At 39.2% G+C, this 12434-nt stretch overlaps 1 protein-coding gene across 1 annotated transcript in view; it reads left to right on the forward strand.

The window, feature by feature from the left end:
• Positions 1–251: 251 nt before the first annotated feature.
• Positions 252–12434, forward strand: part of LOC146488838 (uncharacterized) — a 12885-nt gene continuing 702 nt past the window's right edge. The window contains exons 1-11 of the mRNA XM_085114151.1: positions 252–611; positions 2063–2710; positions 4012–4160; positions 5318–5498; positions 6568–6649; positions 7316–7557; positions 8049–8288; positions 9028–9312; positions 9848–9955; positions 10957–11792; positions 12107–12434. The exon at positions 12107–12434 is cut by the window's right edge and continues 702 nt beyond it. Coding sequence (XP_084970277.1) covers positions 464–611; positions 2063–2710; positions 4012–4160; positions 5318–5498; positions 6568–6649; positions 7316–7557; positions 8049–8288; positions 9028–9312; positions 9848–9955; positions 10957–11792; positions 12107–12367 — 3180 coding nt within the window. The 5' untranslated portion in view covers positions 252–463 and the 3' untranslated portion in view covers positions 12368–12434. The remainder of the gene's footprint in view (positions 612–2062; positions 2711–4011; positions 4161–5317; positions 5499–6567; positions 6650–7315; positions 7558–8048; positions 8289–9027; positions 9313–9847; positions 9956–10956; positions 11793–12106) is intronic.

The following is a 12434-nucleotide window of genomic DNA, read 5'->3' on the forward strand; positions in this document are numbered from 1 at the left end:
TTTTAAAATTTAGTGGCTTTGTAATCACATAAGAAAAAGGAAACTCATTTCCAAAATTTTTATTTTTCCGTTTTCAATAAAGTGAAACAAATATTCAGCCAGGGAACAATAATTTCATCAACACAATCAGGATTTGACGGATAAGTTTTTTTCTGTTCAAAAAAGTTGATTTCAGCCAACAATTGTGCGTTTTCGCGAGAAAAAAACTGGCACCGGAAGTTCGATCAAGGAATAGATTCTCTTTACGTCGTCACGCACGATTCCGCGCAAAAATTGGTCATTGATGGCTATGGAAATTTTCCTTCAAAGGTCGCTCAACACAACCAGCTGTTTCAAGGGATCAGCTGATTATTCACTAGCTTATTGTACGTGTAGGCGTCTCTTTTAAAAGCTTCCTTTGTACTTCAGCCAACACCGATTGAAAATTTTCCGTAAATTCTCGATATCTCTTCGTCTCATCGCGATGCGGTTTGGTGTCCGCTACAGAGGAAAGTATTTTCCCGCCGGCTGCATTTTACTGTTAATCTCTTTTGCTTCGGTGTGGTACATTACCAAAGCTACATCTCCTGGTTTTTGTGATAAAGATGGCTGTCCCGATGTCGTGAAAAAAGGTAAGCTTATGTCAGAAAAGCGATTTTGTGTTTTATAAACTTGACGTTACACTCGCTGTATGTGGTGTAAAGTTTAGCGTTTGGTCGGGTTCGTTTGAAATACTGGTTAATGAACTCGTTGATTTATCAGCTGTGCCATCTGGTGCACGAAGAAAACTCGGAGGATATAATAACTGCAACTGGTTAAATGAGGTTTGGTAAACTCATTGCAGAAGAACATCCTATATAGGTATAATAGAAACAACCAAAGATACCCTCAACCCTACCCCCTCCCACCCCTCCCAGGAATAGAGAAGCACAAATGGTTTACTAAGCGGAAATAGAAGCTGATCATGCACAGCCATAACTTTATTGGTGGGGGTGGGGGGGGGGGGGAGGGGGAGAGGTGGCAAAGTGGTCTGGACTTAATGCTTCTCCCACTATTTATTCTCATTTTTTTGCCCCTTCCTTTGGTATCTCCTGCCTGTGTACATCTGTTTTGTTTTTGAAAAAATACTCAACATATAACAAAATTTTCACTTGTTTCTCTCACTCTCTACCCCCTCAAAAATGCCATTTAATCCCAGTTACTGCCCCCATCTCTTGTGTTTCTGTTATCACCTGGCCCCCCTCCACTCCACCCCACAAATGTCTGCCATCTTTCCACACATTTTCAGGCTAAAGTGAATTATAGTTGATGGAATGCACAGAAGAACAAGTAAAAGATTGAATAATTGAAGGGCTGATGAGAGCATAACCAACCCAAATGACTTTTCAGATCGTTTTTTGCTGTTTTAGCTCAGATTCACCAGAATTTTTGTATCTGGCCTTGAATTCCTTCAAGAAACATTGCTCCAATGTTTTATCCGCTGCTTAATGCACTTTGTTTTCAATAAAAAGCTATGATTATGGGCAAGATTTCCATTTTTATCACAAGGCCACATGCAAAAATTTTTCGGTGAATCTGGTCAATTTGAGCTAAACAACAAAGGTGTTCTGAAACGTCATTTGGGTCAGTTATGCTCTCACCCCTTCATTTGAATACAGTGGAAACCCGCTTTATAGACACCTACTTAATATGGACACCCTCTTATAAGGACAGTTGTGCTTGTCCCAATGAAAAGCTTAATATATTTTACTTTCTCTTACATTAGCCACTTAATACATACACCGGTTAATACAGACAACAGACATTCTCCTGTGACCCAAGTGACTCACTCTCGAACAAAGTTAACCTTGCTTTACAGACACACTTGCTTTACACGTACGTAAATTGTCTAATATTCAGTTCATGTGGCTGAACCACAAACTAAAACTGTCAGTACTGAGCAAAGTCATGGAAAATTTAAAATGATTGCAGAAATATTGAGGTCCGCTGTAATTTATTTCATTTGAATTTACCAACAATCACATTATTTGAGTGCTGGATAATTTAATTTAATAAATTGACCAGTGACTTTTTCAAACACTAGGCCACTTGAAGCCCTTTGGTGAACACAGGGAATCTGAAGGAGAAGTTCCAAGCTTAAAGTATGCCCCAGGTGGTGTCGACTTCTATCACAGATACATTCACCAAAGGAAGCCAGTTGTCATCAGAGGAGGCGCCAATCACTGGCCTGCCGTTCAACTGTGGCACAATGAATCTTATCTGTCATCAAACTTTGGATCTAGCATATTTACAGTGGAGTATCGAAAGAAATTCAAAAATGAATTTCCTGTCAGGAGACCATTGTCTCTGGATGAATTCCTCAAAATTTACAAATCTGAAAATGTTTACCTGGACTCTGCATTTCCACCCAAGGCCGCCATGTTGAATGATATTCTACTGCCTTCAATTTTAAACTGCCACGAGATAACCTCAACGATTGATAGTGTTAATTTATTAATGAACAGTGGTGATGCTAATTCAGCTTTTCACCATGACGGGTATGAGAATATCATAACTGTAATATCCGGCACGAAGAAATTCTACCTGATCAACAGCACCCACAGCAAAGATCTTTACGCTGACAAGTATGCGATTACACCAGGAGTGCTGCCCATTGATCCTGAGAAATTAGATCTTGAGACATACCCTAAAATAGCCGATGTGCCGTATTATGAAGTTACTTTGAATAAAGGTATGTTGTGTAATTCCAGAAAATGTCCATACCCCTACTCCTCTATGGAAAGGATTGAAAATTCCAGGAAGTGTAGGGGGTGGTGGATCTCATAGGCCAAAACATTTAAAGCAAAATATGAAGCTCAATTGGAATTTCCATGAATGGGGTGTCTTAGAAATAATCCTTTCTGTGAGGGGGAGGGGGCTATGAATATTTTCTTTTCTTTTTTTTTTTAACAGCTTTATTGACCATCACACATGTTAAATACAATAAATTAAACAGCCAGAAAGAAATGAAAAATATGTGCAAAGTGATTTAAAGTGATAAGGTCAAAAGGGCAGGTGCGAACGGGACGCGAGGACCCATGCGAGGCACCTCCCATGATACAAATAATAATTAAAACACGAACAACCAAAAGACATTAAAAAAACTAGGGATGGCAGGAGCAGGATCGTCAATTGACCAGGTACAGGGATAGAATATGTCAAAGTGATTTTGCAAAAGGTGAAACATGTGCTCAGTAACAAAGTTGCGGAAGGAAGCAGTAGTTGAAAAACTGGTAGGGGGTGATAATTTACAGATATAGTTCCAGAGCTTAACAATATGATTAAAGTAACAGGCCTGAAAAGTGCTAGTTTTACATACAGGAGTTTTAAGGAACTATAGGTTGACTATGGAAGTGGTCAAAACTACAGACTGTACTCGAACAGGACCCACCAAATCACAAAATGGATGGTGGTCTCTGCCTGCACCCCCCTTCCTCAACCTCAAAAGATGGTGTCTTTATTGCATCTATTAGCCACCCCTCTATCCAGCAGTAAAAAAATGACACTGAGATTCAAACCTCACTTTTCTTGTTTATCTAGCAATGTCGACTCTTGCTAGCTGAACATTTCTGTGTCTACTCAAATTTTAAAGCCAATAAAATTTTGTTGGTAATGTTCATGAGACAGGTGGTGTCTTCGATAATCTCCCTACCCCAGACAAGGTGTGTCCTCTTCGAACAAACTTGTTATGACCAGTTCCCCGAGTGGTTTAAGACTGACGTGCCATTCAATATACATGAACCAGGGATATAGCTGAGAAAAGCCTTAGCAAGTTCATTATTAAAACCAGCCAGTTTTTTTGAACTGTGCAAATTTAATTTTGAATTTGAGGCCAACAAAGCAGGTTTTTTATTGTTTTAGTGGTTGTTTTTTTTTCCAGCAAATTAAATGTTACTTTATTGATACAGTGAGTCTATAAGTGTGACTGTGTAATACAGTTGAACATAAGTAGTACAATCTTTATTGTTTATTTTTTATTTATTTTTTTTACAGGAGACATGTTGTATATTCCCCAATATTGGTGGCACATTGTACGCTCATATGACACCCCTAATATTGCCGTTAACATGTGGTTTGGATTGTTCAGCTATGAGGAGAAGTTTCTTGAGGCAGGAATATCCGAAGACACAGACGTAGTAAAGGTATCTAAAATCCCTAATAAAATAATATAATTATTAATAACACTAATGTTGCACACATAGTGGTCTGTGCTTTTCAATGCACCCTAACAGGAGTCGTCCAATAATATTGAAGTACAGTAATCTGTTTTCTTTTCAACATTTTACCAAACACACCAAAAATAAACAGCCACAACAAAACCTTGTAAATTAAGGAGGATTTTTTTCATCTGAGTTTAAATTCAAATTAAATTAACTGCACATTTTTCCTGCGCACTGTCTATTTTGTACAAATTATTTACCACAGGTTGTATACAGTCATGCACTAAAAGTACAGCTTATTTGGTGTGTTGGACTTTAGGAGTACATATAGCCCATGTACAATGGTTAAAGTGCCCCTGGGACGAAAATTTCATTTTCAATCCTTTTGCATTTTCTTGTAGAATATGAGCTTCTTACTCATGTTACCAAATTTCAATCCTTTACGGCGATTGGAAGTATTTTTTTTTTAGCTTTTTATTCGAGATTTCACAGCCGCCATTACTTGGCCTTGTTCCGGAAGTTAACGCTCAAATTACAGGAAGTGACAACATTGGCTCAACACGAAAAATTCCACATGGCTAATTTTCATATGGATTCTACTTCATAAACTGTATTCTGCTGTTGCGCACTAAATAACAGCAGAATACAGCTTATGAAGTAGAATCCATATGAAAATTAGCCATGTGGAATTTTTCGTGTTGAGCCAATGACGTCACTTCCTGTAATTTGAGCCTTAACTTCCGGAACAAGGCCAAGTAATGGCGGCCGTGAAATCTCGAATAAAAAGCTAAAAAAAAAAATACTTCCAATCACCGTAAAGGATTGAAATTTGTTAACATGAGTAAGAAGGTCATATTCTACACAAAAATGCAAATAGATGGAAAATGAAATTTTCGTCCCAGGGGCACTTTAAGGGAAAAATCTAATTACAATTTCTTTTGTAGGTTGTTGAGTGGCAAATGAAGGTACCTTTCGTGCCATTAACTTTAAATGGTTGATTCCAAAATTATATTGAACTTGTTTTTTTTTTCTTTCATGTGTCATTATATAATTTACATTAATTAAAATGTAATCTCTAAGAGTAACTACAATTCAAGCAATTTTTGAAGTTAATAATCTGGCGTTGTTATTATTTCCAGGTAACAGAGCTGTTTGACAAGCTCATTAGAGGTGAATCAGACAGCATTCCTTGCCAAGAAGAGAAGCATGCCTTGAATGCTATCCTTAAGATCAATACTAGTGATCCAAGTACTGGACCATTGAGAATTCCGAAACAAAACAAGAGACCAGAGGATTCCACTCTTGCAAGTGGATATACTAGTAAGTTGAAGTTAGTGTGTAGTTCCAGATATTTTCCTTACCCTCCCCCCCCCCCCCCTCAATGGGAGGGACAGTGGAGGTAGTTAGTCTCAATTTTCAAAACAAATTTGAAGGAAAGTAAAAAGCTATATTGGAATTTCAATCATTTCAATAATACTGCTGCAATAATTAACCACTGCTATAAAAATTATATGATTCCAGATTGTGATTCAAACTACTGTAATCTGTCTGACTTGTAATTTCCATGAATTGACTCCGTGAACATTGGTCAGGCTGTGTGATATAAATAATAATTATTGCACTGGCACGTCTTTCAATTCAAATCACATACCAGTTTGATTACTCAAGGTATTAAGCTTTTTTGGTAGTTAGAACATTAGGAGTAAGGCACTGTTGCATTGGTTATCACTGTTATATACTGTATATATATTCATTGGCAGAATCAATGATGCACACTGATTTTCGGTGATTATGAAAAATCATAGTTGTCACAATGTTATCATTGTCACCAACACCATGATCATAATCATCATTATTGTGATCCCTCACTGCCAAACTAAAAATGTTGTTTTTGAATTTTTTCCTTAAAATTCGCCTAAATTGTATAAACTATGGGTGAAAGTTTTATCTAGATATGAGTGTTTCAGTTAATCCAAAGTAATCACTACAGCCCGTTCAATTACAGCAGACTTAAGCTTCACAATAATATTATACATGTAATAATTATTGATTAGAACATGCCTTTGGCCAAATCAAGATTAATGCAAAACCTGTGTCAAGTGCAGGAAAATTAAATGGGTGCATTAGCAAGTCAGAATTGGTTTTGTCTTGTTTTAAGTTGGCTGACAAGTTGACATGAGTCTTCCTATTGATAACTACGAGTAATCACAAAAAGCAGCAAAGCAAATCCAAAGCTGTGATGGTGATGATAGTCCATTGTACTCGGCAAAAGTTTTATTCACTATGTTTTGTTTTCCTATTATTATTATTATTATTATTATTATTATTATTATTATTATTATTATTATTATTATTATTATTATTATTATTATTATTATTTCATCTCTAGTGCCAGTGATGGGGCTTGGAACAGCTACTCTGATGGAAAACACAACCTTTGCTGTTAAGACAGCACTTGAAATCGGCTACAGGTAAATAATCCTTGCGTTGTCCCTTTTTCAATCAATAAACATTTAAACAAGAAATGTCCAGTCAAGTAGGACTGGTTTAAATTCAAGCTTGTATAATTTATGCTGAATTAATACTGTCAGTAAAAACATGATTCATAATACAGCAACATCACACACTTAATTATTAACCCTTTAACTTATAATGTCAAAGAACAACTTCTCCTATCTTGTCCCCATACTTTTCGTATAAAAGTACTGGGGAGATGTTATTAAAATATCAAGAAAATTTACCTTGGGTGATCATATCCTTAATTCCCATGACTTCAGGGGTTGAAAAAGCATTGATATCACAAGGAGAAATTTGATGCTGATCACTGTTAGGGCTTTAAAAAGGGTTAACAAAAATGCCAGCTAAAAGGGATGGAACAAATCATTGGAATCTGAAGAAGGTTGCTTGAGCTCTGTTGAATTCTGAGTCGTTTACTAGTGATTTAACTGTCCGAGGGAGTGTGTTCTAGGTCTTCAACTCATTACATCAAAAAGACCCTTGAAACTTCTTAGTTCTCGAGAGGGGGACCATAAGCTGCTCCCTCATCCTACCGGTGATAAAACCGCAAAGCTGGTCTATTCTCACCACACAGGGAAACCAACCTCATTACCGTCTTAACTTATTTACTCGCCCAATAGGTTGATTGACACAGCACAGGGATACCCAGGTTCTGAACCTCAAGTCGCTGAAGCCATCGCGCAGAGTGGAATCCCACGATCAGAAATATTCATTATCACCAAGCTACATCCCAGATTTCTAGGTTACGATACGACTTTAGAAGCCATTGAGATGTCCCTGAAAAATCTGAAGACAGATTACATTGACCTGTTTCTGATTCACACTCAACAATGTGACGAATTCCTTCTCATCTGCGAGGAAGGCAAGTTTGTGACAAATAATTTAATTGTTTATTTTGTCATCCTGAGCCTGGTCAGTGGTGACGTAAACCCACAGGACACCAAGTTGGAGAATCAAGCCAAAGCCACATTAATGGAAAGCGTATGCTCTCATCACTGTGCCATCCCTGCTCCCGAGAAGGGTGCATATAACACCAGGCAGAGGGTTAGTGGGCCCTCTGTGGTTACATCACAACAGACGAAAACAGCGTAATGAACCAATCAAAATTCGAAGTAAATACATGTGACCGGCGCCAAGCGCGGAAAAACGCGTGCGACCAAGTCACAATTTGTTTTGGTTTTGATTCTCATTGGTTGAAAAAGTGGCGCAAGTTTTTTTCAACCAATCCCATAGCGTAAAAAAGCAAAACCGAAGCAAACACGAAATTACTTTCGACAGTCAATTTAAAACCGTTTTTTATTAGCGTTAGCACCGTGAGACTCTTTGTGTATTTTTTTTTCACCATTTCCCCAGGGGAACCAAAAGGAACCTGGCAAGAGAGCTGGAAGGCCATGGAAGAAATGCAGAAGAAAGGAAAACTGCGCAGTTTGGGCGTCAGTAACTTTTATCTTGAAGACTTGGAAGAACTGGTCAAACTGGCCACGGTACCGGTGTCTGCAGTTCAAAACTGGTTCGACCCGTTTCATCAAGACCTAAAATTGAGGAAGCTCTGTCAAGAGCATGGAATTCGATACATTGGATATTCAACCCTTGGTAAGTCTGAATTAAGGACTAGAGTTTACTCGCAAAACCCTTGGAGCCAAGTATCTTCACTCAAGTCTATCATAAACAAAATTTTGTTTTAAGGAACAACAAGTTGGAAGACTAAATTGAAGAATAAGTTGTCATCGCCGTTGAATTTTCTTCTTCAGTAAAAGCCAGTATAACTGCGTTTGTAAGGATTACTGCGACAAAATAAAACTATGGGATCCTGTAGAAAAAGATCTAATCAGCAACAAATTGTAGAACAAGTAGTTGAAAATACAACTTGCTACAATGTACGCAAAGCTAGACAAGTTAGAGAGGCATACCTCATCGACAGATGTCAAACTCTTGAACCCCTAGGGATAAATAGAAGAGCCTGTCGAGTCATGAACATTTTCCCGTCTTTCATCCTCCAATGTTATGTTACTTTCTCAAATTTCTTATTGCTATGTTTTTTGTTTTCGTTTTTTACTTTGTAACGTTAGCGATTTTGCTCATGCCTATTGGCAAGTTGCATTTTCAAGTGAGTTTCAAATTGTAGCGTTTTGGTTTTTTTTACTTTAGTCTACCGTAAATATTACAATGTCTTATTGCATTCCCTCTTGTTTTAAATTGTAACGTTACCTTAGGGTCATTTTCTAAAATACCCTGAAGAAGAAAGCCCCTGCCATTGGAAATATCGGAAAAATATATTTTCCTAAGCGTGAAATCAGCCTTGCTCTTTTTTGCATTAATTTTCTTCTCGTAGGTACTCAGTGGGTCTACTTCCATGGTTTAAAAAAGAATCCCGTGCTGACATCTTCGCTGATCTTGGAGATCGCCAGCCATTACGAGTTTGTGCCGTCTCAAGTCGTTCTGCGTTGGGCAATTCACATGAATGTAACAGTGATTCCCAGATCCAAGAATCCTCGCAATATTTACTTGAATTTCAGAGCTTTGGACTTTTCACTCACTGATAGCGAAATCACGTATTTTAATAACATCACGGATTATGAATATCACCCGCTTGAACTAAAGATGAACAAAGGACTCGGTAAGCGTCCATATTCACTCTTAAGATAAATTGACGTTAAATTGTTGAAACTACAATCTGATTTCAAATTTCGTTGCAAAGCTTGGAAATCACATTTCATTGACGAACAAAACAGGAAACTATTATTAACGCGTACTGAAATTGAAGCATGTGATTGAATATACTATTCATAACTATAACAAAATTCTCGAATCTGATTGGCTTTCAGCAGACATGATTATTTTGAGCATTAATAGTACAGTATAACAGCACACGCCATTGCGCGCACTGTAATAGGACAGTTGCACTTGGTCGGGGTCCTTTTTCCCACGTATTTCGTAAATAAAACGGTTGTTTTTACATTCTCTGAAACGTCTCACGAGAACTTTGTTTAATTGTCACAGCTATTTGTTCTCGGAAATTGTAATGGTTGTGATTAATTTGTAACAGGGCCGATATTGAAATCGATACATGTGAAGTAGGCTTTATAACTGGCGTGTTCTCAAAGTGGGTTTCTACTGTAATTAACATGGTTAATAATTTATCCTGTTCTCAGGTTGCTCAGACAAAGACTCGAACTGTCAACAGTGGGCGGATTCTGGTGAATGTAGAACAAACCCAGATTGGATGCTGGTTAACTGCCAACAGAGTTGTGGACTCTGCTGTGAGTTGCAGTTTAGTCATACAACTCTTTAGAATGTCAACGAATGCTTGGTTTTATCAACGTTGTCGGTAAGGTAATCTGGCCACTGTAAAGTGATTCGAGTACTGATGTTTCAATTGTTGGTCCATCCTCAGAGCGAATTGAAGGGCGAACGCTCGAAACGTCGGCACTCGAATCTCTTTACGATGGCCAAATCACCTTAATTTATCAACTGTTGAAAAAACCAACCATTCGTTTCCACTACCCACTGACGCAGTACCACAGTTTTCTTAGAAGCTACTGGTAATCCCTTATCCATTAGAATGTTAGACTGCAGAAAAGGCGTGTTAATTTTTACGCGTTTCACAGGCGAGCGCAGGCACGAGTAGAACGCGGAGCGCGAGGGGAGGGAAAAACCTCGCGCGTCACCTCGCGCTCCGCGTTCGCCCCGCACCTAGCGCTCGCCTGTGAAGCGTATAAGGGAAATAACTCCTCTTCTACATGGCTATTAAAAATGCTATTAGATTAGTCCTCCTGGCTGTCATAGAACTGAAACAGTCACGCAATTAACCAAGTTTAAGTAACCAATTAACAAAGTGCAAACAGGTTAAGTTAGTGATTCTTGAGACATCTGTTTATTTGTTGTTGTTTGGGCTAGTCGGAAGTTTACAGGTTGCAGTCTGCAAATGTGTGCCCGGCTTCTACGCGACTGAGTAGGTTTTAAATTTTGGCGAGTACATGATAAGAAGTGGGGACTTAAGACTTTAGTCAGGGTGAACCAGCAGCGGATTGATGGGGATAGTTGAGGGGGGATGCAACCCCCATTTTCAGAAAATGTCTGATGTAACACGCCTTCTGATTCCCCATAATGATGATGATGATGATGATGATGATGATGACGATAAAAGCTCCACTGACAAACCCCTCTTTCAAAAAATCCAGGCTCCGCTCCTGTCATCAACCATAACTGAACAATTTTACAGTAAGATTGATTCAAATGGCAGTTTTGCTTGTCATTTCAGACGATGATGAACTGAATAATAATTTCTTCGACGAGCTGCTTGTGTTCGTTGGATCAGAAGATCACTATATGTACGCTCTTGGAACTAACGACGGAAAAGTCGCCTGGAAGTACAGAACGCTGGGGAAAATCATGTCCACTGCAGCCTTTAGCTACGACGGGCACATCATGTATTTCGGTTCCAACGATGGTAATGTGTACGCCCTTCGTACGGCCGACGGCTCGGTGATGTGGACGTACAAAACCGATGGTGCTGTTGTGGCAAGTCCCAGAGTAGGTGTGAACGGTACAGTTTATATCGGGTCACACGACAAGATTCTGTACGCGTTGGAGGGTAAAACCGGATCTGCTGTGTGGAAGTCAAATCTTGATTGTCCAATTTGGGGTGCTGTTGCTGTTGATAAGGAAAAAGGGCTTGTATTTACTGGCTGTGCGTCTGATAAATCGAACGCTTCTGATACACAAAGCACACCTCACGTCTTTGCCTTGAATGCCAATTCGGGAGAAATACTTTGGAAGTTCGAAAGCGCGGGGAGTGTATACGGCTCTCCAGCGCTCCTTCCTGGTGGTCAAACCGTGTTCTTTGCCTCGCTGGACCATAATATCTACGCTCTGGACCGTGAAACTGGCAAGCTGTACTGGTCATGTGACACGGGCTCGGAGATGGAGTCGTCACCAGTCGTCAGCCGGTTGGATGGTGCACTGTTTGTGGGTTTGATCAAGGATCAACTGATTGCGGTAGAAACCATGAGTGGTCCTTTGGCGGGAAAAATCAAGTGGACAGTGAATGCTGGCGGGGAGGTGGTGTCGTCACCTGTGATTACTGAGGATGGGAGGGTAAGTCAAAATTGTCAAGCTAAAATAGGGAGCATTTGCTCCTCTGCTCCGAAAATAAATGGACGGTAAATTGTTGAAAATAGTGTCTGAATTCTAAATTTTAGTTTAAGAAGTAGAAATAACATTCAAGTGTGCTTAAAATTAGATATTAAGCAACAACAATTTACCGTCCATTTGTTTTCGGAGCAGAAGTTCCCTTTAAAAAGTTGCAGGCTGAAGCACAATCGGCGTTGCAGTGCCGCAAATTTCATTTTCACGCAATGTTTATCTTCCTGACCTCTCACAGCTGTCAACTTCTCTCAAACTTCTCTCAGGTTTTTGTTGGTTCAGGCGATGGACGAATCTTGGCACTCAACCAAACCGATGGTTCCCATATATGGTCTCCAACAACACGTGACTACGTCGTGGCATCAGTGGCAGTATCACGTGACAACGTGGTGTATGCAGCTAGCTCAGATAAGTTCGTGTACGCATTGCATGGAGACGACGGGTCGGTCATTTGGAAGTTTGAGACTGGCGCTGCCGTTGTGGCGTCTCCTGCCTTGTTCCCGGAGGATAATATGCCCATTGGATGAAACTCTACCGGACTTAAGAATGTCACATGACTCTTTCTTTGACCCATTATCGTAAGATATAAAAAGA

This window comes from Pavona decussata, unplaced genomic scaffold (assembly GCF_977016875.1).
Source record: "Pavona decussata unplaced genomic scaffold, jaPavDecu1.1 SCAFFOLD_8, whole genome shotgun sequence".
Classification (NCBI taxonomy): Eukaryota; Metazoa; Cnidaria; class Anthozoa; order Scleractinia; family Agariciidae; genus Pavona; species Pavona decussata.